Source organism: Triturus cristatus, chromosome 11, assembly GCF_964204655.1.
Source record: "Triturus cristatus chromosome 11, aTriCri1.1, whole genome shotgun sequence".
NCBI lineage: Eukaryota > Metazoa > Chordata > Amphibia > Caudata > Salamandridae > Triturus > Triturus cristatus.
The window spans coordinates 566,120,680-566,147,151 of NC_140594.1; the positions used below are offsets into that span (position 1 = coordinate 566,120,680).

The 26,472-nt window shown below is 46.4% G+C and overlaps 1 protein-coding gene across 1 annotated transcript in view; it reads left to right on the forward strand.

Moving 5' to 3' along the window:
• XRN1 (5'-3' exoribonuclease 1) overlaps nucleotides 1-26,472 on the forward strand; it is a 1,184,094-nt gene that overhangs the window by 1,147,326 nt on the left and 10,296 nt on the right. The window contains exon 42 of the mRNA XM_085633624.1: nucleotides 20,388-20,698. Coding sequence (XP_085489750.1) covers nucleotides 20,388-20,693 — 306 coding nt within the window. The 3' untranslated portion in view covers nucleotides 20,694-20,698. The remainder of the gene's footprint in view (nucleotides 1-20,387; nucleotides 20,699-26,472) is intronic.

The window sequence follows — 26,472 nt, forward strand, 5'->3', positions numbered from 1 at the left end:
AATCCTAGAGATGTGTGGCAAAACAATTGAAGCATTTCCTTGAATGTCACACTATTTTAGATGATTCCCAGGTTGGCTTTTGCCCAAATCAGAGCACAGAATGAACACTCCTTGCAGCAGTGGGTGATTTACATCTTGCAGTGAACACCTCTTAAGCTGTGATTTTGCTTGCTTTCTTTATTGTATTCAACCCCATTGGCCATGCTATGCTAATAAAATAGCTTCAAAATATAGGCAACGGTTGCTCCATGTTAAATGGGGTTTTATCCTTCATTAAAGACAGAAGTGAACAGGTGATCATTGGAGTGAATATAAAATCTTCTAAACAATAAATATATGCTGTGCCCCAGGGTTTTCCTCTGTTGTGCTACTTGATACTGTTGGCAACTATAGTCTGCTGTTTTGGTCTTGATCTATATACTTGTACTGATGACTCAGTATCTGATAGGGACTTTTAATGTCAGATTATTCACCTTGTGTATTTCCCCAGGCTCTACTCTCGATATAGAAATGTTTGCTAGCAATTCCCTCGCCTATCGGTAGGTGGCATTGTGCAGCACTGCATCAGACCCATCCTGCCACTGATGCTACATCCTGCCCCCATGTAAATGCTACATCTTCATGCTAGCATCAGGAGATGTCCCAGCCTCGCTTATGGACTTGCCCTTTGATGGCTCTTGTCTTTTCAGAGGGAAGCCGGACTCAGTGATGGAGCACTTTAAGAACAGCAGAGCTTCAGCCAGGTCACTGGGCTTGCTTATGGCCCCTCGTCAATTTCAGTCCACACCTTTCGTGGCCACGGAAGGGGCCACCTACCGCGTCCATACCCTTCCAGACACCACGGGCAACAGACTGTCCAGTCTTTTGGTGGCCGAGGACGTAGGTCCCATAGACCATGTGGGGTGGGATAGGTAGCCAAAGGTCAGGCCAGTTCACCACCCCAGGAGCCACAGCCTCCAAACCCCTTCAGTTTGCTCTTTTACCATCATGGGCATTCAGTGGGGGGGACAGAATATGCCATCACCTGCACCACAGGCGATCAGTAACATCAGAACGTTCACTTTTGCACAATATCCAAAGGGGCTACCCCCTCCTCTTTGTGACTACACCGCCACCCATGCAGCCTACTTAGGATCGGCTTACAGAGGACCACGTCTCCTTAAGAAAGTGCTGGCTCTCTTGGCCAAGGGAGCCACAGAGAAGGTGCCACTTCAGAAATGTGTTGTGGTGACCAAGGAGGACAGAGCCCTTTGTCCTATCCTAGTCCTCTGCCTTCTCAACCTCTTTCTGAAAAATGAGATATTCAAGATACTTACACTTGTGCAAGTTCTGTCTCCCCTGGACCAAGGAGACAGGATGGTAGCATTGGACTTGCAGGATGGATATTTCTACGTCCCCGTCCTGCCTGCCCACTGGCGTTACATGCAGTTCATGGGACCTTACCAGCGCCCCTCAGGTGTTCACAAAAGTGATGGAGGTGGTTGCAGCCAGTGGTCGAAGTGCATCAAAACAAGTGTGGGAACTGTGATGTGCGCAATGGGGGCGGGGTGAGTGAGCATGGGGGCGTAGTCAAAGGCATGGAATAACTTTTTTTGGTCTTTCACCTTCAAGTAACTACATAAAAAATAACACACAGCTTAGATGAAAATGAAATGCAAGTTTTGTTAATGGGAATTGCATACATAATGAAATCTCTATTAGTTAATGAACTGCACCAGAGAACCACAGAATTGAATTCTAGTTGGAGCAGTGCAGAATAGTGACTTGAGTATGTTTAGTGCTAAAAGGTCTCAGTATGTGACAAAAAGCAATGTGAACATGTACGTCATTATTTTAAACTTAAATTACATTCATTATAAGATAGGCTGCTACAAAATGCATAACAAGGTTTAAGATAAAGTGCTTCCGAAATATAGATTTTAGTAATAGCCAGACTGTATGTAGTGCAACCTTTTAAAAAATATTTTTCTTTTAAAATCACACACTTCGCAGTTTAGCTGGTTGCTCCTTTCCATACCGCTAAAAAAAATATATATATATTTATATGTGTCATCAAGAAGCTTCAAGTGACTTTATTAATTGAAGCCGATCCCAGCTTACAAGCACCCTTTACATTTGCAGATTGACCAGTTGTGCACATTTAGATTTCTTTCGGGGAAGCAGGTACCCTGACAAAAGGCTTGTTTAGCTGTCTTGGTTTCGCAGCACAGGAAACTCATTGCCTTACACTTCAGCTGAAACATTTCATCTGTCGGAATTAATCACCCCTAGGCGGTAATGTGGCAGACCTCTCTCCCTTCCCCAACTAAAGCTGACTGTTGTGACAAGTTTGTCACTTCTGGGATGGGGCAGCCCTCTGGGAGAGGTGGCGATAGGAGAACTCTGGCCTCCAGTGGAATCCAAGCTCCACATAAACCTGTTGGAGCATCGGGCAAAATGCTAGCCATTGAAAGCCTTCCTTCCTTTTTTAAGGGAAGGCTGGTGAAGGTGTTCACGGACAGCACCACCGACATGTGTCAAGAGACTCTGTGTCCCTGGACATGGCCAGAACTCTAGGGCATTTCCCTGGTGGTTTAAGACCTGGTAGGCTCTCTGAATGCCAGGGCGGACAAACTCAGCCGAAGATGCCTAGCAGATCAAGAATGGCGTCTCTGCCGGGAGGTGGTACAAGGTCTCGTTCAGCAATGGGGAAGCTTTGGTTAGCTCTGTTCGCTAATGCTGAAAAGGCACAATGTCAGCAGTTTTGCGCACTTGATTTCCCAAGGCAGCTCTCGTTCGAAGATGCTTTTCATCTTGAGTGGCGGTACTGCCTCAAATACGCCTTTCCACCAATACCACTCCTGCCCAGAGTTCTCAAGAACACCAAAAATGAGCGGGCCCAAGTTATTCTTGTGGCTCCAGATTGGGCATGGAGAGTTTGGTATCCCGAGCTGTTGAGCAAGACTATCGGTCCTCTCATCTGGCTGTCTCTTTGAGAGGATCTTGTGGCGCACCAGCAGGCGAGGGTTCTTCACCCAACCTACGCATCCTTCATACATGAAGAATGAGTGGAAACAGGTGACCACTTTTGACCTACCTCCTGAAGTTTGTGATGTTAGTTTGCTTTATCATTGGCCCAGCATGGCTCTACTCTGGACACAGTTAACAGATATCTTTCAGCCATTTCAGTATTTTAGCGGTTGCCAGACCTACCTTCTTTATTTAAGTCACATGTTGTGTCTAGGTTTCTGAAAGGCTTTTAGCATGTTTTCCTCTAAGCCATTCATCATGCCCCAGTGGCATCTAAATCTTGTTCTCACATTTTTGATGTGTGTACCCTTTTAGCCTCTTCACAATTGCCCTTTTAGGCTATTGACCATCAAAACTGTCTTTCTAGTGGCCACAACATCGGCCAGCGAATTGCAGGCACTCTCAGCGTACCGTCCTTACACCACCTTCTACGCGGACAAGCTGGTCCTCTGGACACATGCCTTCTTCCTTCCGAATGTTATGAGTCCCTTCCAAGGAGGCCAGAACATCGTGCTCCCTACCTTCTTTGCTCGGCCTTGCCCCTCCAAAGAAGAGGAGAAACTCCACCTTCTGAATCCAAAAAGAGCGTTGTCGTTCTACCTTGATCACATGAAATGGTTCCGGGTCGACGGTCAACCTTTTGTGTGGTATGTAGGAGCCAAGAAAGGGAAGGCTGTGCAGAAACAAACCACGTCCAAATGGATAGTGCTCTGCATAAAGATCTTTTAGGCACTGGCCATGAAGCAACCCCGTGAGGGTTTGCGTGCTCATTCTATCAGAGCTAAGGCTGCACCCACTGCTTTATCCCGCCAAGTACCTGTCCTGGACATCTGTCGGGCAGCAATGTGGGCTTTGGTCCTGCAGGACTTTTCAATTTGAAATTTGCTTTACAGACCACCTCAAGGAAGATATTGTTTGGGTATCTATTCAAAGTTAAGGAATCTGCGGCTAGAAGTCTCTTACCAGATGAACAAGGTTCTTACCTTCAGTAACTCCTTATCTAGAAGAGACTCTATCTAGCCGCAGATTCCTTACCGCCCCTTCCATCCTCTCTGCGAGTCAATTGCACTGTAATAGACCGTTCCAAGGCCTTAGTTTTTCACACCAGTGGGCAGTTTGCATAGTGGTGCCTTGCTCCTGGAGGGGAAATTCTCAAAAGTAACTGATGTCAGCGCGCCATGTTGGTGCCCTGTATGGGTACTGCTCACGTCCCTTCCGGCGCAGACGAAGCAGAGCCGAAGGACACCAACTACCCGCATGCTGGGGTACTGTCCCAACACTTCCAGATCCAGTCTGACGCTTGGATATTTTTCTAAGGTGAGGAATCTGTGGCTAGATAATCTCTATCAGATAAGGCGTTACCACCCTAACACAACAGGTCTCGAGTTGTGTCGGGACTGTCATCATCACATACATTTAATAAAAGAGAGGACGAGAAGAATGACTGTGCAGTATACACACTCCTCATATGAATGTAATGAAATCACAGTATACTGTTCTGGAAGCTCGGTCTAAGGGAAACTACATCTAACTGAAAGCAGGTATCCCAGAAAGCATGTGCTTTTAGGAACAGTTGCCCTTACTCACCCGAAGGTGACATGCTTCATCACTGGGCTATGCTCCTCGCCTGGCTGACACTGCAATGCCTAGTGGGCCCGCAAGAGGTCACTTTACCAGAGAGCTTTTCATAAAAAATACGCCAGATGAGTACAGTAGGACAGAAGTGTTGTCCAAAAATGTGAGAAGATTGGTAAAAACGTGTGTGTAAAATCGGCTGTTGGCCAGATGCCGCAGTATATTTAATGTGATCTTCCTGGTCGATGTTGAGATTAAAAGAAGTGGCAGGGAAATAATGGTCCCTATCTCTGAGTAAGTGTTGGTCACCTATAGACCTGCTAATAGGCTAGGGTCTATACTTGACCTGGTTCTCAGTGAGAGCAGTTCTGAGACTTCTGGGACTCTTGGCCTCCTGTATCCTGCTTGTGGACCACACCAGGTGGTACATATGGGCTCAACAGTGGGAACTGACCTCTCCATAGTATCCGCATCAAGGGAACCTCTCGGTGTCCATCCAGGTATCGTAGAAATTTGCGAAATAGCTGCTGGGGTGGTTGTCTGACCTCGATTGGACCAGCGACAGACCCTTGTCCCTGCCCCACCCAGAGCTAACTGTTCTGACAGATGCACCATTGCTGGGTTGGGGAGGTCACCTGGGAGAGGTATAGATCAGAGAACTCTTGTCTCTGGTGGAAGCTCACCTCCACATCAAACTGCTGGAGCTGCGAACAATTTTTTGGGCATTGCATTGCACCAGACCATCATGGTGGAATGGGTACAGAGTCTCGCAGACAACAGGACTGCCATGTAGTACTGCAAAAAACAAGGAGGAGTTTGGTTGTAGGTCCTGTGCCAAGAGGATTCCTTGGAAGTGGCTGCATGCACAGGACATTTCTCTGATATCCCAGCACGCTGCAAGATCTTTAAAACTCAGGGCAGATCAAATGAGCAACACGATCTGGCAGATCACGAATGGCATTTGTTCTCGGAGGTGGCACAGGGCATCTTCCAACTATGGGAAGAACCCTGGCTCCATTTGTCTCCCAGCACAGAGAATATGCAGTGTCCAAACTTTCGCTTGTTGGAGTTCTCAAGGTTTCTCTTCTTCAAAGACACCTTCTGTCTGAATTGGAGCTCAGGACTCCTGTACACTTTACTGCCCCTGCTTCTCCTGCCCAGAGTGTTGAAAAAGATCAGGAAAAAAGATAAGGAAAGACCCGAACCCAAGTCATATTAGTATCTTCACTCTGGGCAAGGACAGTGTGATACCTAGAACTTCTGGCCATGCGCGCCTGTCCTCCAATCTAGCTTCCCCTTCAGTAGGACATCCTGTCACAGCAACAGGGGAGGGTCCAGCACCTGACCCGAGACAACCTACACCTCCATGCCTGGAGACTGAAGAACAGTAGTTACTGACCTTTGATTTGCCACTCAAAGTGGTTGGTGTAATCTTGGCTGCCAGGCATCCATTTACCAAAATTTATTGCAGGGTGCTGGGAGTAGTTTGTTGTCTGGTGTCCCTTTCACAACATTCAGCCCTTGAATGCAAAGATGACTGATGTTCTGCCTTTCTTTAACCAAGTAAAGCCTTACTGGGGCAACAGTTAAAGGATATCTTTTGGCCCTGTTGGCCTTCTTATGTTTGCCAGACCAGCCCTTCCTTTTCAAGTCAGTTGTGATGCTTTTCTTGAAGGGGTTGATCAATCTCTTTCTACGAACACCTTTTGTACTGCCGCAGTGAGGCCTTAACTTGAGTTTCACTTTCCTGATGTGCATTCCTGTTGAGCCAGTGCACAGCTGTCCCTCCGTCTCCTAGCCATCGAAACAGTGTTCATCATTGCCATTACCAAGTTGAGACTTCAGATGCTCAGGTTCTTCCCAGACCAAATGATCCTTCGGACAAAAGTGGTAATCCTACCCAAGGTAGTCACACAGTTCACTATAGAATATTCAGTCACTTGGCTCAGTTGTTAACACCAGATTAGAGAATATCAACAAGATAATCAGCTATTCTTCGCATTCTCTGGAGCGAAAAAGAGCAAAGCGCTGCAAAGAGAACGATCTACTGGTGGATTGTATGCATCAAGAACTGCTATGTGCTGGCTAAAAAGCAACCTCCAGTAGGATTGCAAGCTCATTCCACCAGATCAAAGGCTGGCTACACTAGTGCATGCTGTGCCGGTTCTTGACATCTGCCAGGCAGCTACGTGGGCAAACCTCCACACGTTCAGAAAGCATTAATGCCTGGATAACCAGGTCAAGCGGGATAGGCACTTCGCCCGATGTGCCTACGTGGTTTCCTGGTCTGAGCTATTCCACAGACCCACCACTTGGGGAGTAACTGCTTTGGTATCTATTCACATGATGAGGAATCTGCAGTTAAAAGGCTTTATCAGAAGAACAATTTACTTTCCTTCGGTAATGCTTTTTCTGGGAGAGACTCAAAACGCATATTATGTACCGATCCTCCCTGTTCTTTGGAATGCCCTCATTCAGACCATTAATACGATTCCAAATATGAAAGTGTGCACACAGCAATATTCTGATTTAAAAGGCTCTATATCTGATGGCGTAGTAAGGAATCCAAAAGAAACTGATGTCAGTGTGTGGAGATGGCGCATGTGGGGGCCTGACATTACATCCGGGGAAGGACCCATCTGACAGGGAGCCGCACAATGCCACCCACTGACGTGCGAAGGAATTGCTGGCAAAAGTTTTTGGATACAGCCTAAGGCCTGTGGAAATTCACAAGATGAGAAATCTGTATTTAGAGTGAATCCCTACCAAAAAGATGTTACCGAAGATACGCAACTTGTTCTTCTGTTCAAGCTGAGCTGCAGCACTTTAGATTCTCCATGTCTGTAGAGCTGCCTTATTGCTGTTAACACAAGAATGAACCAGCACTGCATCGAGCGCAATATGGATAAAACTAAAGATTCTTATGTCTTGTACTAACAAAGAAAAAAAAGCAACACGCACTCTGGCTGCATCATGTGATCCATAACTTTTTCTCTCCAAAATGGTGAAGAGAATGGGAATTAAAATTGAAAGTGCCTTGCAGACAGCCTATCAAGTGTTGGCAGTAATGTTAACACATACTATTTACTTCTGTCAGCTTTGTACTGTTTTACTGTACTCAACACGGGGGAGCAGAGCTGTGGTCATCTCAGCTATAATAGCATTGAGATTAGACTGTTGTAACAGTCTTTATCGCAGCATAAAAACATCTCTCCTTACCATCTGCAATCTATTCAAAATTAAGCGGCCAAACTGGTGGTTGAAGCTCCTAAGTTCAGCTCTGCTTCTGCCATTCGCAAGCCCTTTACTAGCTCCAAATGCAACAGTGCATCATTTTCAAGGTTCTTTGCATATTTCATACCTGAGAAAATCAAGAGATATCTACCTACAAGAATGCTTCCGTCACCTCAGCACTTCCTATTGCAAGTTCCTAAATTCAGCAAAGTGCACTTTCTCAGTATGTCCTAATGTTATGGAATAAGTTACCAAAACTGCTTCAGTTTTGCTCGATCCATCTTACTTTATGAAAAAAGCAGAAAATAACACTTGGTGTTTTTCCCAGCCTAGATAATGTTCTTCCAGTAGCACTAGGAGGCTCTAAGGCGGCTTCTCAAACAAGGAGCTTGTGAGCTAATGGTAGCTCTCCAGCTACCTGTAAGTAGCTCTCTTTTGTGTAGCCCACCTGTAGGAAGGTAGAGTATTGTGTGGTGATGCCAGTTAAGTTTCTTCGCGCAATACTCTCACAATACCCCAAAGATGGTCCTTGAATTCACAATAATAAATCCTTAGCTCAGTCCCTAGAGTGGCAAAGACCAGTCAGGCTTTAGTAGAGGAACAACTGTTAAGCCTTTCGGAGTACCAACATGATAAGTAATTGACAGAGCTCTGAAGAAATCCAACACCAATTTATAAAAATAAAGCACATTACTATGTAAATTTCGACACCAAAACAAAGTCAATCAGATGAGTATAGCCGGAATTATTGATTTTAGAAGCAAAATTAAATCTGTGCAAATCAATACTGCAAAACTTTATCAATGATCAATGGTAAAAGGCACAAGTGACAATCTGTCTCTTGCTGGTTGAGTTGCATTGATCACCTGGAGAATTTAGGTGATGTGGGTCCCAGGACCATGCCACAACAATCAGTGTGATTCTTCCTGGCTTGGGAAGCCTGGGTGCAGTATTGTCCTGGCTGTCTGTGGTGCTAAAACGGGACGTGCGGGGGAGCTGGTTTTACCGTTTACGCTGTGCTAGTTAGAAAACCGGTGCAAAATGTCCACAACAGGGCCACTGCTGGCATCGAATGAAGGTGTTGCGGTTTTTCCTCGAGTTGCAGCATTGAGTAAAGGTGGTGTTGTCAGACTGGCCACCAAAGAGCCTTGGCAGTGCTAAGGTCAGCAAGAAATGCATTCGATGTCCGAAGGCCCAGGGGAAAACAGTAGCCGCCTGAAACTTGCTGTAGATCAGGCCTACATTTCCCACAATACACTGCACCATCTACTTTTGGGCGATCCCTCGTAGGGCCCGATGGCCAAGGATTATTTTGTTCTGCTACATTGGTTTTACCTCTTGACTACAGGGGACTAGTGCCACTAGTCCAGGGGAGTCTGGAGTTTTCTTTGGCTCTCAAGGGGTCCCTCTGTCTGGGGGAACCAGTCTTTGGTCCTGGACGAGTTAGTCGTGCAGTACCAGGAAGGTTGCCACAGGTGCAGGGTATCATGCCTTTGGTTTGTGCTCCTCCTGTTGTCGCAGACTCAGGACTCTTCTGTGTCCGTTGTTGAAAGTCAGATCAGAACTGAGGTTCTGGTGTCAGGGGTGCCCTTTAAATCCTAGATTTAGGGGCGTTAGGGGTGTGGGTGCATATGGCCAATGGGATACAAGCCCCAGCGGATAATCCGCCCCTGAGGTGTCCACTTTCGGGGATGTGTGTCACCTTTTCATCCCAAAACCCTCTATTCTGCCACTTTTAGAATTGACAGTAACCTACCATAGCTGTACAGACCAGATAGCCCACCTTAGAGGTGTGGATAGCCGTCGGGGAAGTGTACGCCTCTTGACTACATAATGTTCCCGCCTGCCCAGGTGCAAATTTGCCTGGGGGCATGGGGACGGCTGTTCCTTCCCTTGGAAGGCAGCCTGGATGCATATCGGAGGCAGTGAAAGTTTTGAACCTCACCGCCTTGATGTGCCACTTCACAAGCCATCCTGTCAGAGAGGGAGGTGTCACCTCCTTCCCGTCCAGGCCATTGTTTCTGACTCCTGGGAAAGTTCACACCTTCTTGCAGGGGGTCAAATTCCTGTCTTCGCTGCAGCAACTGCGAGTTGCCAGCCAGAGCAAGGTTGCCACCTGGGTGCATACCATATCGCCTCTGGCCTGAGTATCATGTCCGGGGTGAGGAGGAAAGTTGTTTGATACCAAACATGACGTCTTTCTGATGTACCATAATGGAACTGGCAACCTCGGTGGTGCCTGGGCGGCAGCCCATGTTATCCTTTGGACCACTGACCTCTTATAGTAGTCCTTAATTGAACAGCCTACTATAGGGACATATAAGCTTGCACTTATATGTCCTCACCTTTAATATAATGCACCCCTTCTTCTGGGCTTAGGAGGCCTTCCTTAGGTGTGACTGACATTTATTAAAAAATAGTGTTTTGACCTTGCCACACATGGTGAGGGGAAAGTCGAGTTGAAGCAGTTTGCACTGCTCCTGCAGACTGCAATTGCAGCACCGCTGTCATCTATTTACTTTGGTTACTCAGGGTGGCACAACCAGTGCTTCACACCCTGGTTTCCCCTTTAACTCCCATGCCCTGGTTTCCACTTGTCGCATTACCCAGGGACTTATACGGAAAATTAAAGTCCTTACCAATTGGGATTACCAATTCCCATGGATCTGTTTTAGGGAGAAGACATTGGGGCCTGGGCAGCAGAACCCAGTGCACTTTCAGAGCCATAACCATCCGCATTGGAGCAAAATGTGTGTTTATGACCATACAAAAGACCTCTTTCCTACCCCACCCAACTAAACTTAGTTTTTACTTGGTTGAATTAATATATGAATGCCAAAATTTAAAAGTGTGTATTCAAGGGGGAGATTCTGGTATTTTCAAAATTCATTAGCTGATGTTTGGAGAAAAATGTTTGCATTTCCAAAATATGTTGAAAGCGAATATTTGAGTGTTAAACCTTGTGGCCTTGGGGAGACTTATTACTGAAATTACTACATTAGTGCCAGTGGCTATGCGACTATGGTTGTTCTGTATTAAACATGTAGAGGCATTCCATTTTGGCAAAGTCTTTTTAGGTCTCGCCGAGGCATGCGCTTGAACTGTCTCTTCGAGACATGCTGTATTCAGGTATGGACTTTAAGTTTCATCCATGTTCCCGCCCATCTTTTCAATTGGCTCCTGTCACTGTCCTTTGTAAATGGTGGCTTTTGATTTGGTAATAGGCTTAGTAGTCCCTCCTTAGTACCTCCTTGTCTCATGTTGTAACCTCCCATGAGGACTGCCCCTCTTACATGTGTTGTTACTTGATATTTTATGAATACGCTGGTGAGGACTATTTTTTTAGTTGTCCTCTAGCATCTCCTCCTGAGCTGATGGTTTTCTTTTCTTTCTTCAGCGCACTCACCTCGGAGTAAGAGCTTCAAAGTCGGCCCCTTTGATGCTATATTGCTTTCCCCGTCCTGGTTCACATTAGACATCCTCCCCCCCACCCTCCGAGCACAAATGCAGCGTTTCCCCCCCCCCCCCCCCCCCCCACCCTTTCTGTGTGCATCTTGTCCACACGCTTGCTAAGCCTAAGAGCTCAGCTAATGGCTGCCTTCTAATGGCTGCCTTTCGTTTTTTCTGCATGTGCCGCTTTCTTTTTATTGCCACCATAGGAGCCCACCTTGGACCTACAAAGTTGGCCGGCCGCTGTCATTAAATATTGCTCTTAGCCTCCGGAGTCACACTGAGCTCTCTCCCCCCCCCCCCCCCACCCCACCCTGATCACAAACAGAGTTTTCCACCCCAACCCTTTCCATGTGATTAGAGTGAGAGCACTATCCATGTCATTATGCCATAGGGGGAACATTTAGGCCATTTTTTACAGGCGATGGCCAGGGCATAAAATCATCTTTTGAAAGCTTGCCTTTCGCATGGTTGCAGCAGTGAAGCTGAACAAACGACCAGCATATTTTTCCTTCCCTCACACTGCTGCCACAGCAAATTTGTCCTGACCTTCTGCAGATAACGGTGTGCGGTGCATACCATCTGAACATCAGCCATTGATATGACACGCGACATGTGAGAGCTCACAAATGGCTTGTGTACCTTACCCCATCTACTAAACGTGAGAGAGTTTTCTCTGACCTTACTGCCTTATTTTATTTCCTTCTGCCACAGAATTCTCCACTGGGGCCCTTCTGCTGTGGATCCAGTGTCTTTTCTATGTAGTACACTCTTTTATGATGGACACATACATGTATTCACTCAAGCAGCAAGGAAACTCTATTCCAGAGAGAAGCAGCCTCCTATTGACAGCATTATCCAGGCTGGTTCGATTCCAAAGTTTGTAGCATTTTTGGCCCGTACGGACTGCAACCCTGTTCAGTTTGAGGCATCCTGGGCTCTTACCAACATTGCTTCCGGCACATCGGACCAGACCAGGACTGTGGTGGAGGGTGGCACTATCCCCTCATTTATTGCTCTCTTGGTATCTCCACATGCTCACATCAGCAAGCAAGCGGTTTGGGCTTTGGGAAATATTGCAGGTATGCTGCACTTGCTTACGAGTGTTCTGTTTTGGGGTTATTAGAGCTCTAGCCTAGGGCTTAAAAGCTCCAACTCTGTTTCATTAAGATTCCTATTAATGATTCAAGAGCTACATAAGTCGTCTTACTTCTTTCCTGCCCAGATCCCAATCAACTGTTCTTTCCTCAGTACCTCACTTCTTTTTACTTGCACCTCTAAACCGTTTGTCCTAGTTGCCGCAAATCAGCACTATGAAGCTGATCATAAGAAAACAAGCATTTGCAATGCAATAGGTCTTGCGTTTGTGAGAGTCTAAGCTATTGACACGGTACACGACAATGGCTTTTATTTATGTTTTAAAAACCAACACATATATGAAAGGCATTGTCATTTACAATGTCAATAGCTCAAAGTCTCGCAAATACGAGACCTATTGCATTGCAAATGCTTGTTTACTTTACTGTTGGCTACCATGCATGATGCGCTGAGGTGACTCCTACTGCTGATGATTTCGTTTATGGTGGCCACAAATGTAATTTTGGCAGATATAGTCAGTATTAAAACACTAATATTAATAGTAGCGCAGAATGATTTTTATTAAACAGAAGTAGCTCATATTACAGAAATGGTGAGTCCTCTGCTCCAAACCCTTATAGTCTGCACTCCTACCAACATGGACACCCAGTGGGGTGCAGGATCCGCCATCACCTCACCCACTGGTATTCTATAAGACCGACCAGCGGGTTTTGCAGAATGTCCGAAGGGGTTACTATTTCCCCTTCGAGACTAACTCTCCCTCCAAGCCACCTACTTACAACAGGATGACAGTGGACCACATATCCCTTCTCCGCCAGGAAATGACAGCTCTCTTGGCCAAGGGAGCTATAGAAAGAGTGCCGAAGCCAGAAGTGAGTTGTGGTTGCTATTCCTGCTACTTTCTGATGTCCAAAAAGAACAGAGGCCTTCGTCCTATCCTCGACCTGCGCTTTCTCAATGTCTTCCTCAAGAAGTTCAAGATGCTCACTCATGCTCCAGTCCTGTCAGCCCTGGTCCCAGGAGACTGGATGGCCTGGTTGGACTTGCAGGGCACATATTTGTCAGGAGGCCCTGCATCTGTGGACATGGCTGGAACGTCATGGCATTTGCCTGGTGGTTCAACACCTGGTAGGCTCTCTGAATGCCAGAGCAGAAAAACTAAGCTGAAGATGCCTAGTGGATCACAAATGGTGTCTCCATCCAGAGGTGGTGCAAGGTCTGTTTCAGCATTGGGCAGAGCCTTGGTTAGATCTGTTCACCGCCACCAAGAACACGTAATGTCAGCAGTTCTGTGTGCTGGAGTTTCCAAGACTGCTCTCACTCTGATATGTTTTTTGTCTCAAGTGGAGCTTAGGCCTCCTGTACTCAATTCCACCCATACCACTCCTGCCCAAAGTTCTCAAGAAGGTCAGGAACAACAAGCCCAAGTCATCCTTGTGGCTTCAGACTGGGCACGGAGAGTCTGGTATCCCGAGCTGTTGAGCATGACCATCGATCCTCTGATCAGGCTGCCCTTTCAGGAGGATGTTGTCTTAGCAGCTGGGGAAGGTTCTCCACTTGAACCTGTCAACGCTTCGTCTTCTTGCGTGGAGATTGAGCGGCACCAGTTAACAGCTTACGACCTTCTTCCCAATGACTGTAACATTATCTTGGTAGCGAGGTTCCCCCCCCCACTCCAATTGTGGAAAATTTATGGCATGGTGTACAGAAAGACGGATCGATCCCCTTTCTGTTCCCCTTTCTCAGGTTCTCCTTTTATTATTTCCCTTGCCCAACAAGGCTCTGCTCTGGGCAGTCTAAGGGGTTAACTCTCTGTTTCAGCTTTTCTGCTGTTGCCTTACCAGCTATCTCTCTTCATATCTCTTTTGGTAATAGTTTTCTGAAAGGTATATATTTGTATCCATCTTCTTCTTTCATTATGCCCCAATGGGACCTAATCTTGTCCTCCCTTTCCTTATGTGCGTTCCCTTTGAGCCCTTGCACAGCTGTCCTCTCACGCTTCTTGCCATCAAGGCCTTCCTGGTGGCAATAACATCTGCCTGGCGGGTCAGTGAGCTTTGGACGTTGTAATCTTAGCCTCCTTATCTGAACATCTCCCCAGATAAACTGGTGCTTCGTACAAGAGCTTCTTTTCTATTGAAAGTGGTCCCTCTATTTCAAATAGGCCAGTCCATCACTCTGTCCACATTTTACGCTCTGCCTAATCCCTCCAAGGAAGAGGAGCGACTTTACCATCTGGACCCAAAAAGAGCATTGTCGTTCTACCTTGATCACACAAGAGAGTTCTGGGTGGACGACCAACTCTTCGTGGGATATGTCAAAGCATAGAAAGGATGGGCCGTACGGAAGAGGACCATATCACATCATGCTCTGTATCAAAATCTGCTATGCATTGGTTAAGTAGCAACCCCCTAAGGGGTCTGCCAGGCAGCAATGTCGGCCTCCCTGCACACATTTACCAAGCACTACTGTCTGAACAGTCAGGTCTGTAGAGATGGGCATTTTGCCTGTTCGGTCTTGCAGTATTTACTCGTGTAAAATAAAATCCGCAGACCCACCTCTGGGGAGGTATTGCTTGGGTATCTAATTTAAGGTAAAGAATCTGCGGCTTGAAGTCTATCAGATTAACAAGCTACTTCCCCTCGATAACGCCTTATCTGGTAGAGACTCTATCTTGCCGTAAATTCTGTACCTGCCTACCCATCCTTCCCTCTCTGCGAATGCATTTGTAAGGGCAGGGCTGCAACTACAGCCTCAGCCCAGGGTGTTCCTGTTTGAACATCTGCCAGGCCACTAAGTAGACTGGCAATCTGTACTTTTACTGGCTTCAGTAAGGCTGCATTCTGCCTCCATTCATTTTTCAAATTGCATTTCGTTTTGGTGTTTTCGCTGCTCACATGAGGGAATTGACAGGGGGGGGAAATTGATTTTTATGTTGAAAACTGTGTGAATTTTTTACTATTAAATTGTGGAACTTGCCTTCTTGATCGTGCCTTGGTCACGGGGCGTTCGCCTGGAACACGCTCTTCTGGCATTTTTAGTGGCCATCTTGAGTGCGACGCGCGTTTTTCGCGGTCAGCACTCTAGATGTTGTACGCTGTTCCCTCGGCTCAGGCAATCTTATTTAAGCCGATAGTCCTGCCACGCGCTGCTTCAGTAAGGCTGCATTCTGCCTCCATTCATTTTTAAAATTGCATTTCGTTTTGGTGTTTTCGCTGCTCACATGAGGGAATTGACAGGGGGGGGGAAATTGATTTTTATGTTGAAAACTGTGTGAATTTTTTACTATTAAATTGTGGAACTTGCCTTCTTGATCGTGCCTTGGTCACGGGGCGTTCGCCTGGAACACGCTCTTCTGGCATTTTTAGCGGCCATCTTGAGTGCGACGCGCGTTTTTCGCGGTCAGCACTCTAGATGTTGCACACTGTTCCCTCGGCTCAGCCTTGCCCCTTAAGCAGACTGCCTGACAGGAAGCGCAGCGGACGAGCGCAGCGGGCGCGCCGACAGCGCGCCGAAGGCGCGCTAAAGGCAAGCCCGTCTGCGCCCGTCAGCGCACCGTCAGGGCATAGGGCATGTCACTCTGCCCGTTCTCCCTCTAAGGTTACCAGTCCCTTGATTTATGCGGCTGATACGCTCAAGTCCTTCCAGCCTCCCCGGTGCCCTAGGGAAAATATCTGCTCTAATCTCCCCTCCTTAGATTATGTATGTGGCGGATGCGCGTTTCGCTTTACCACAGAGCGCACTTCTATAGATTCGGCTGCCGCTCCCTTCAGCCCCGGTTCCATAAGTGCTTGCCTTATCAATGCTAGACCCGTGAAAAAGCACTATTTGGATGTGTTTGACCTGATTATTGATAATAATTTGGATTTCCTGTTTGTTACTGAGACTTGGCTTGATGCCACATCTAATCCTCTAGTGAATATGGCTACACCTATAGGATTTAAAGTCCATCGACTGGATCGTGGTACAGGCAGAGGTGGTGGTGTGGCCATCTGGTACAGGGAAAATTGGACCTTCCGAAGTGAAATTTCCACTCTCTGGGGTAACTGCGAGGCATTGCATTTCAGCTTGCAACTCTCAGCCCACTTCACTCTTGGAGGCTCTTTAATTTACCGACCCCCTGGCTCAGCTGTGAACTTCTTAGCCCTTTGCAGTGAGGCGTTAGCTGAGCGAGCATTGAGGTTCTCGAAATATATTTTTCTTGGGGATGTCAATATCCACCTCGATTGCAGTCAAGAGGTAGATTCAGTTGCTTTTCTCGACTCCTTACATCTTGCAAACCTATCCCAAATGGTCGCTTTCCCTACCCACCAGGGTGGTCACACTCTTGATATGATTTGTACTAACTTCCCCACTTCTATCTTGAAGCCGCGTCCGGTGTCATGGTCAGATCATTTTCCCACCTTTTTCTCCTGGGCATCGCACGAAGCTTGGAGACCAACCAGCCGTTACAGCCCGCCTCTTTATTTGAAGATGGCTTCCACCCAGCTTAGCCTTGCGCTTGCTGCGTCTCGACCCATCTTCGGCTCAGCTTTAGAGGCTAACCTCATCCAATTAAATGAGTGGATCACAGGTGCTGTCGCTTCAGTCTTGGCGACTGGCCAACCCAGGCTGAGAAGAGAATCCCCTTCTAAACCCTGGTTTACCCCTTTGTTACGGAGTTTGAAGCATAACTGCAAAGTTGCAGAAAGGGCCTGGCGTTCCCGTGGTTATCAGCTCCACGACAAAGTGCTTCTTAGATCTGAGCAAAAACTCTACTATAGAGCAATTGGGGAGGCTAAGGGCCTGTACTTCGCCATGCGTATTGAACGAGCCAATAACAACGCCAAGGAGATCTTTGCCATAGTGCAGTCTTTCCTTGCCCCGAGTGCTCAGGTAGCTGTAGCCCCTACATCGGACACCTGGTGCAACACCCTGGCTTCTTTCTTCCAGGATAAGATCATCAGTATCCAGGAGACATTTCGGCCTCTGATGAAGTCGCCCAGTACTGAGCTGGCTTCCACCCTGCCTAAGATCTCTCCTCTCTCCTGCTTCTCTGATTTTCGTCCTATTGAGTTAGTCGACTCTCTTAAAATTCTTAAAGCCCTTAAGTCTGGCTCTCCGCACGATCCGTGTGCCGCCAGATTACTTTCCGATCTGGCAGACACCATCAACCCCGAGGTCAACTATTTGGTCAACCAATCGCTTAGGGAAGCTCTTGTTCCCTCTGTATGGAAACATGCTCTTATTCTGCCACTTCTTAAAAAGCCCTCCCTTGATCCTCTGCTCCCAGAGAACTATCGTCCCATTTCACTCCTGCCTAGTTTGGCCAAGGTGTGTGAGAAGGCAGTCACGTTTCAACTGACTAACCATGTTGAGGCGGCTGGCGTGCTTCATTCTGCGCAGTCTGGATTCCGGGCCTCCTACAGTACCGAATCGGCTCTGCTGGAGGTGGCGGAGTCGATTCGTGAGTGTCTGGACGCCGGTGGGAGAGCTGCACTTATACTGCTGGATCTCTCGGCGGCGTTCGACACGGTGCCCCACGCCAAGCTCCTCGACCGCCTCTTGGACATCGGAGTGTCTGGGAATGCGTTGCTCTGGATCAGGTCTTTTTTGGAGGGTAGGCTGCAGCAGGTCTGTCTCCCTCCGTGCGCCTCGGTTCCCCTGAAAGTCACCACGGGGGTACCACAGGGGTCGTCACTTAGCCCTCTGCTTTTTAATATCTATGTGACTCCACTGGTTTTCCTGGCAGAGTCTCTGGGGGCTAAAGTGATGGCCTACGCAGACGATACCCAACTGCTGTTTACTTGGAGCAAAGCAGATGACTCGGTGGTTAAACCACATCAGTGTCTGTCATCGGTATTTCAGTGGTTGGCCAATGCACAGTTGAAATGCAACGAGGCTAAGTCGGAAGTTCTGCTGTTTGGCTCTTTTCCCTCAGAGTTTAGAACAAGACTCTGGCCTTTGGGCTTTCCATGCCCCCCAGCGATCATTGGTGCCGTTAAAAACCTCGGTGTTTGGTTTGATGATAACCTGAACTTTGCCTCGCATATAAAAAAACTTGCTGGCACATGCTTTGGGCTTTTGCGGAGTCTTAGGAAGTTTCTCCCCCTGCTCCCCGACAGGGTTAGAGAAACGGTGGTGCGTGCTTTGCTTTTATCCCGCTTAGACTATGCTAATGCCCTCCTGGTAGGGAGCCCTGGTTACCTTGTAACGAAACTACAGGTGGTCCAGAATTCTGCAGCTAGACTTCTGGGCGGCTTGTCCTCCCGGCAAAGTGCCCGAGACCAACTGCGAGCACTTCATTGGCTCCCCGTACAGACACGTCTCAAATTTAAAATGCTGTCAATTGTACAACAAGCCCTCTATGGTCTTGGCCCCAAGTATCTTCAGGCCAGATTCTCCTTTTACATTCCTAGGAGACAGCTGAGGTCTTCCTCACTGCTGCTCATGCAGACCCCTAAATTTGAGCGGGCCCGCTTGGGGGGCAACTCCTTCGCCCGTAGAGCTTGCCTTGCCTGGAACGCCCTTCCACTGTCTTTGAGGGCTATTCGTGATCCTCTCTTGTTCAGGAAATCCTTGAAGACCTTGCTGTTTTGATGATTCTTGTGGGAGGGCTGCCTTTTCTGTTGCTAGCGCCGGGACACTCCCGAGTATCTGTGCGCTTAATAAATTAAAATAACATAACATAACTTTTACCAAGCACTACTGCAACAACTCTCAGCCTGCAGGGAAAGTCTTTTAAGTATTGCAGGGTTTCCTGGTTTAAGTACACTCTGATTCAACTCCTTTTGGAGAGAACTGCTTGGCTACTGATTCAAAATGTGAGGAATCTGAAGGTACGAGTGCCTGCGGAGTCCTCACCTCCTGCCTGCCTCCCTATTCTTTGAGGTGGACTTTTGGAAATTAATATGTGTCCAAGTTAAATTCCCTCACTGTCAGTTATACCATCAATTTGGTCAGTGATCTTTCCATGTCTGACCATGTGGAAAAAAAGAGTACAACTCATGCCACCGTGTAGTGGTGATGCCGTATATGCAGTAAGTTCCAAGGAGAGGTAAAGAAAGGGATCTTTTAAACTGGTCCAGGCACACGTCTCATTAACAAATGCTACTCACCAAAATGTGTGCCCGTTCCAGACTCTCGTCCACTGTTGAAGGGAATTATCGGGAGGAGACCCCATGCCCTGGGGTATCCGTCATAGTATTATGTAGCCCTCATACACCAAAGAGTAATGCTTAATCATCTGGCCTGATCAGTCGGGCGTTGCAAATGCCCGACGGGCACCCACACTGGGGCTCTTTATCGTATATCTTTTTCCTATGCGAGCCTGCTGGGGTGTGCCTAATCATACAGGGAAAGGTAGTGGTGTGTGATGTGGTGCAGGGACATATATGCAGGTCCTGTTGTCATGTATTGGAGGCCAAAGTTGCCACCTACCAGTGTGTAGGAGCTATGGAAGCATTTCCATATCGAGTCTGACACCTGTCAGTATTCAAATAATGAGGAATCCACAAATTGATACAGTATCCACCAGTAAGAGCCTTCCCAAAGGTATGTAACTTATGGTTGCTCTGCTGCTCCTACTCTTGAACTCTCTCATAGGACCAAAATCTACCCTTCCTCTCATATAACATTTGTTTCTCCAACCGTCAGCTCTTGGTTGAGCTTGAGGGGGGTCTAGCGGATGTCTGGCGCGTTTGTGTAAAGATGTGCATGGACACTTCCAACTGGGCGTTTCTTTATTTTGTAATGTTTTTAATCAAAGTCAGGCCCTACCCACCACTTTGCCAAGAGTTGATGCAAGTGTGGCTAGGATTAGACGTAGAGTCACAATAACCTTGAACTTTGCGGATAGTGAGCTGTTAAAATTTGGAGATATAGCTCCACCCGTGGTTGATGGATAATTTTACTCTCCAGATAGGTTCCATGAAAGGTGAGTTGTAGGTTTTGTTGCTGTTGAATGCATTTCACTGTTCTTGTTGAAGTAGAGCAATGGTATAAGATACACATGGCATTTAAAATGTTATGTTTTCTCTAAGGTAACCAAAAAGAAGGCTGCTGTTAGGAAGAATTATGAACTCAGCGATTCGCAAAGTAATTTGCAAGCATACTCTGCGAACAGCGACCAACCACTGGTTTTGGATACCCACGGGCAGATGCCTCCTGATAGTTCACTGAACATTATAAAGTCTCCTCAAGCTGATCAGCCTTCTTCTTCATTGCAAACTGCAGCAACAACTCAAGGTTCCAATGCTACACCTAGGAAATCAGCTCCTTCTTCTGCATCAAAGCGAAAATCAAGGAAGCTGGCGGTCAACTTCTCTGCAGCCAAGCCTTTGGAATAAATACGGTACTGTACTACGAATCTGTCTTCTTTCTTTTTGCATTTCAAAGATTTACGTTGTGTAGTACTGCTTTCAAATGAGAACTGTTGTGCCCCAAATAGAGGTGGTTTTCCTTTAACTATACAGTTGTGTTAAGACTAAAAGAATATTTCCAAGCCTGTTTTAAAAGCAACTCTTTGTGTATGGTTATGATCTGTGCACTGCTTTGTGACAGGTCCCAGGTTTCGGTATAGTTACAATGCAGCATTAGTAGTCTTGTATGACAAGCAGTAAGTTAAATGTAGAACATCAGCTAAAAAGGCACAGGCTAACAGGAAACAAAACAGCCTTCATAAAAGACACAGATTAGAAACTCTACATCTGGTTCTGTGAGCCAGAATAGTCCGTGTTAGTAAATGTATTACATGTTCCAAAACATTAGCAGGACTGGTTGGTGCATAGCCTAGAAAGGGTTCTATAAGTGGCTTACATGCTCACGGGGAGTGGACTGATAAAATGCAAACACAACACTTCCAGGAAACAACTCTGTCTTCCAAAGATATAGTGAAGAACTTATCTGGACTTAATAGAATCACTGATTCATCAATTTCTTTGTAAACTTTAAGGAACAGCCATTGGCAAAGACACAATAGGGTTGACTTCGCATTTTTATATGTAAACCAGTTGAGGATTAACACGTTGACATCCCTGGCAATTTATTCGTTTGATTTAAAGTGAACAAATGTTTCTTGTATATGAAAACAAAATAATAAAAAGAATAATGTTTTGTGTACAGTGCATGTATGAGATAAAGAACTGATTATGAAAAAAGTGCAAAGATTGAGTGTAATTTTTAAGTATAAAGCAGCCCTTCATGCATTGCAAAGGAACCCTTTCTTGGAAGATCGAATGATCAGCCAAACAGCCAGTAGCATGTAGTGAGAGATGTATACAGTTCTGAGCCATACTAAGATGTAATTGACAATGTCATTTAATGGCTGATATATGTACTGGAAAGCCAGGCCTAAAAGGAGACTTGTCACTTCAGAGAGATGGCGGTAATTGTGGTCAAGCATCCTTTATCCCTGGTGGTTGACAAGCCTTACCTGTTCTGACCTTGCAATGAAATTGAATATTTTCTCTTGATGTAGCAGGCTTTTTCCGATCTTAATTTTTAAAGCAATCAACAGCTAAAAAAAAAAAATCAAAAACAAACTTGTATTGCTTTTAGTGTCCTTCCCAAATTTTACATAAATGGCTTGTTAAGTGTTTGTCCAAAGTATCCCATGCAATGGTAATATAAATGAATGACTCATATTTTTTGCATTGTCTTTTGCTTATAATAAGCTGGTATCAATATTGAAGTCTGACTGTAACCAAGCATTGGTAAAGCTGATAGTTCTGGCTTTACCAATGCTAGTAAATAAAGCGTTTGGCAAAAAATATATATTTATATATGCCTGATGGCGCATGCATCACCATGTATGTCAGTACGTATGCACCCACATGGTAGACATTTTGTCTTTGTCTTTTAATTTACCAGTCCAACTTGGCTGTCGTCCTTTTTGCAGCAACAAGTTAAAAACAATTAAAGGTGTGCAAAAGAACATTTGCAGAAAGAAGCCATCCATTAGAAAATTTCTGCTGTTATGCACTCCTAAAATGTTTTTTTTTAATTGAAGTTTATAAAAAGAGAGGGAAGGGAGAATAACAAAGGTGGTAGGGATGTGGAACGGTTATTTAAAAAAAAGAAAAAGTAAAAAAGCTGAAAAGGGATAGGGATGAGTCAAGGTAGCAACAGACGAGCTTGAGGGAGACAAAAACACAAAAATGGATGTGAAGGAGGAAGCAGCACACATGGAAGAGAGAGTGAGCAATAATACACATGCACACCCATGAACTACTGTAAATAAAAAAAATAGTTACCTGAATTTAAGCAGTGGGGGCTCCAAGCCATCCAATCAAAAGGATGTTAAGACGTGATTGTCCAGGGGAGGGTCAGACACAAGAAGAGGAAGGAAAGTAGTTGCATTATAAGCAAGCAAATGCAACTGACAAGCATTGGGCTGACCCAATCCCACTCTAAATATTGATATTGTGCACAATAGGTCTTGGGAAAACAGCTGTAGATTACACCTAATGCTAAAGTTTCCTGTTTCAATTTTTGCAGAAAATAGACCAAAAGGAATATGGCAGGAGTATCTACAACTAAGCCAACACATTTGTTTTCTGCTTGTGTTCATTTGCTTCTAGCATTAATGTACAGTGTTTGACTTCAGCTGCTAGCTAATATTGTTCAAATCAGTTGCCCCAGTTGATTGTACATACTGTTTCCCCCTATACCAGCAAGAACTCAGTCTCATGGGCTTGCTGCAAAACATCTAGGACTATGTGGTGAGTCCAATAGTGCCTATTTGTGTTTTGGAGTAAGCAAGAAGAAATTGCCCATCAATAAATCTGTCCTTTGTCACACTTAGTGCATGGAAACATTCAGATAGTTGTGAACTGAATAAATTAAAAGGTATAAATAAGCAATACTGCTGTTTTGCTAAATACGTTTAGGATACAATTTCTAGAATAATTTTTATTGTTGATATATGTATTGTCAGATAGCTTGATAACAGCTACACAATATTTCTTTGGATTTTTAAACTACACCAATGTTCTTTCCTTATTCTGTATTGCACACTTTTCCCACTATTTAGAAGAAAAGGGGGAGGATATGAAACATAGCCTCTTTCCTCAAACCATAGAAATAATGTCACCGTTTACCCCAAGTAAGTTCTAACCCTGACATGAAGAAGGAGCTTTTATTACTTAAATCCTATTTTCAAAATTGATTATTCAGTGTATGAAAGGCTTGCTTTGACATGCTAGGTTTAAAGAATTTCCTTCATAATCCTAACACTTTCGTTGTGGCAGCTCTCCAGCAAACCAGTATCATTTATTCTGATGGATACATCTGCCTGTGGATTCGTCACCTTTTGAATTAACACGTGCAGCATTCCATAAAAACTTTTCTTCATAGCTCTCCCACGTCAACGAGGACATCACAATGGAACGGCTCTGCACATGACTTCGCGTGATGTCATCGGAGCCATAAGAAGACTTTGTCGGCGTGCTGACGTCAGTTTCCTTTTTTTACACGCCACTTTTCCAGGGCTCTCCATTTCTGGTGTTTCATTGCTGCAGGCTCTTCCTGAAATTGTAGCAGTGACATGGCTGCCCAGAAGAAGTCCGGTTTTAAACCTTGCAGGGAATGTGGGAGTCTCATATTTATCACTGACTCCCATGAAGATTGTCTTTGGTGCCTCTCATCGGACCTCGACGTCGATGGTTGTTCTTCATGCCGATGCATGAATCCGAAGGCCCTGCAAGAGAGGGGGCAATCTGTTTATGGCCAGGAAGAAGAAACTGAAGCAGTCCGGAAAAGAACAAGATTCAAGTCACCGACTCCGCATACCTCAAAGTTGTCGAGGAAGCACAAAAAGAAGCGGCTTCATGGACGTCGTTCGTCCAAGGATAAGTCTGGGTCCCCAGAACTCCAGCGTCACTGCAAGGATGAAGTCTCTCCTTCCCCGGAGATGACTCCGGCACATTCTCCTGCTCTGAGAGTCTCTCCAGCGCCCAGAGAAACGACTCCTTCGCATCCGGCCCATCCATCCCCGACTCCAGCGTCGCAACCGGGGCCAGTCAAACAGTTTCCTCAAGCTGTCTCTGAACCGGTGGTACTGGATCCGTACCACTCTTTCCGGCTCCAGGTACGGATCCTTCGCATTTATTAATGCGATGTTCTGCATGGCACCCAAGATGAGATCCCGAAGGGAGGCGCAGAGACTGCTGGAGGAGGAATAATTTCAGGAGCAGCAGGAAGAGGCTGAAGAGGGGGTAATTGTTGACCCTATGCAGGAATTTGAGGGTCTGCAGGAGGCTAGTGGTTTGGACACGTCTCCGGAGTGGGAGCTCTCTTCAGCAAAAGGCCTTCCATCGCAAGAGGCTTCCTCATTCCATTCTATAATAAGGAAGGCCGCTGATCTGCTGAACTTGCCTTTACCAAATGCAGAGATAAAGTCAAATATTTTAACCGAGGTGCTTCATTCACCTTCTGCATCAGAACCTCTGCTTCCATTTAATGAGGCTTTGACCAAGTCCATTTTAGAGGTTTTGCAGAAGCTAATGACTGCCCTTACTGTGTCCAGATCGGTTGCAAGGAGATATAAGCTGGCGCCTGGAGATCCAGCTTTCCTTTCCACACACCGGTCTCCTGAGAGCTTGGTAGTCCAGGCATCATACTTTACTAAGCAGTCTACAGGCTCTTTCCCAACCACGCCTGAAGATGGAGAATCTAAGAGGATGTCGCAGTTGGCTAAAAAGGTGTTTTCTTGAGCCAGTATGGCTCTGAAATCCACAAATGCAACATGCCTGCTGGATCGATATATCTGTGCTCTGATGGATTGGCAAAGGAGGTGATCCCCAAGCTTCCGGAGGACGCTCTGGGCCATTTTGCAGAGGGACTATGGGACACGCAAGCAGCGGCCCGTCAAGTCATAGAATTAGGGCTGGATACAGCGGACTCTGTTGCTAGAGTTATGGGTTCCTCAGTGGCAACCAGGAGGCATGCCTGGCTAAGAGGGGTGTCTGGGTTTTCATCAGCTGTACAGGCCACCCTATTGGACTTGCCTTCGGATGGCTCTTGTCTCTTTGGTACCAAAGCAGACTCAGTGCTACATCGCTTCAAGGATAGTAGAGCCACAGCAAGATGATTGGGTCTGCAGTCTTAGCCCAGAGGCTTTGGGTATCGCAGATTTCGCAGGTTTGGGAAGACTCCTTCCTTTCGGACCAGGCAGCAGCAGGCGAACCCTCTGTATAGGTCGTACAGAGGAAAGGGTAGAGGTCGCCTGCGAGGCACAGTTCGGCGTCAAGTCCTCTCCCGTTCCCCCAACTGGTACCGCAGGGAAGCAGCTCTAGATCCTCCATCCTGGAGCTTGTTGGCTCCGTGGGAGGTCGGGTGTGCCATTTTCTACGAAATTGGAGATCTATTACATCAGATCTCTGGGTTTTGGTTCTCGTAGAAAATAGATATCCCCTTCCCTTCCGGGAGTTTCCCCCTCCTTTCCGCCTCATCAAGGCTGGTACTCAGAGGACCACCTGTTGCTTCTGCAGCTGGAGGTTCTGTCTTTGCTACAGAAGGGTGCGATAGTGGTTGTTCCGGAACAGAAAAGGGTTCAGGGTTGCTACTCCCAATACTTTATGATCCCCAAGAAGGACGGACGATTGAGGCCGATCCTAGACCTCAGGATTTTGAATTTTTAGCACAAGACGTTCAAGATGTTGACCCTGGCTCAGATTCTTTTGGGGCTGCAGCAGGAAGACTGGATGGTGTTGATCGATTAGCAGGATGCGTATTTCCCCATCACCAACCTGAAATCGCATCAGAAGTATCTCCGTTTTACGGTGGGATCTCAACGTGGCCCTTCTGTTCGGTCTTACATCCGAACCACGAGTCTTCACAAAGGTGATGGCGGTGGTAGCAACACATCTCCGAAGGTCGGGGATTCCTGTTTTTCCCCTATCTGGACGACTGGCTGCTCAAAGCAAAGTCGCCGGAGATGGTGCTGCACCACATCTGAAAGAGACTTTTCGTTAGAGATTCCTTACCTAATAATTACCCCCAGGCGTCAGGCTTGATCCGTAGACATTTTCTCTTAGCAGTACCCCTCCGCGTCGGTAGGTTGCGGTGGTCGACTCCGCGTTCGGCGTCGTGGTCGCCGGGATGACGTTGCGTTGTCTACTTAGATGC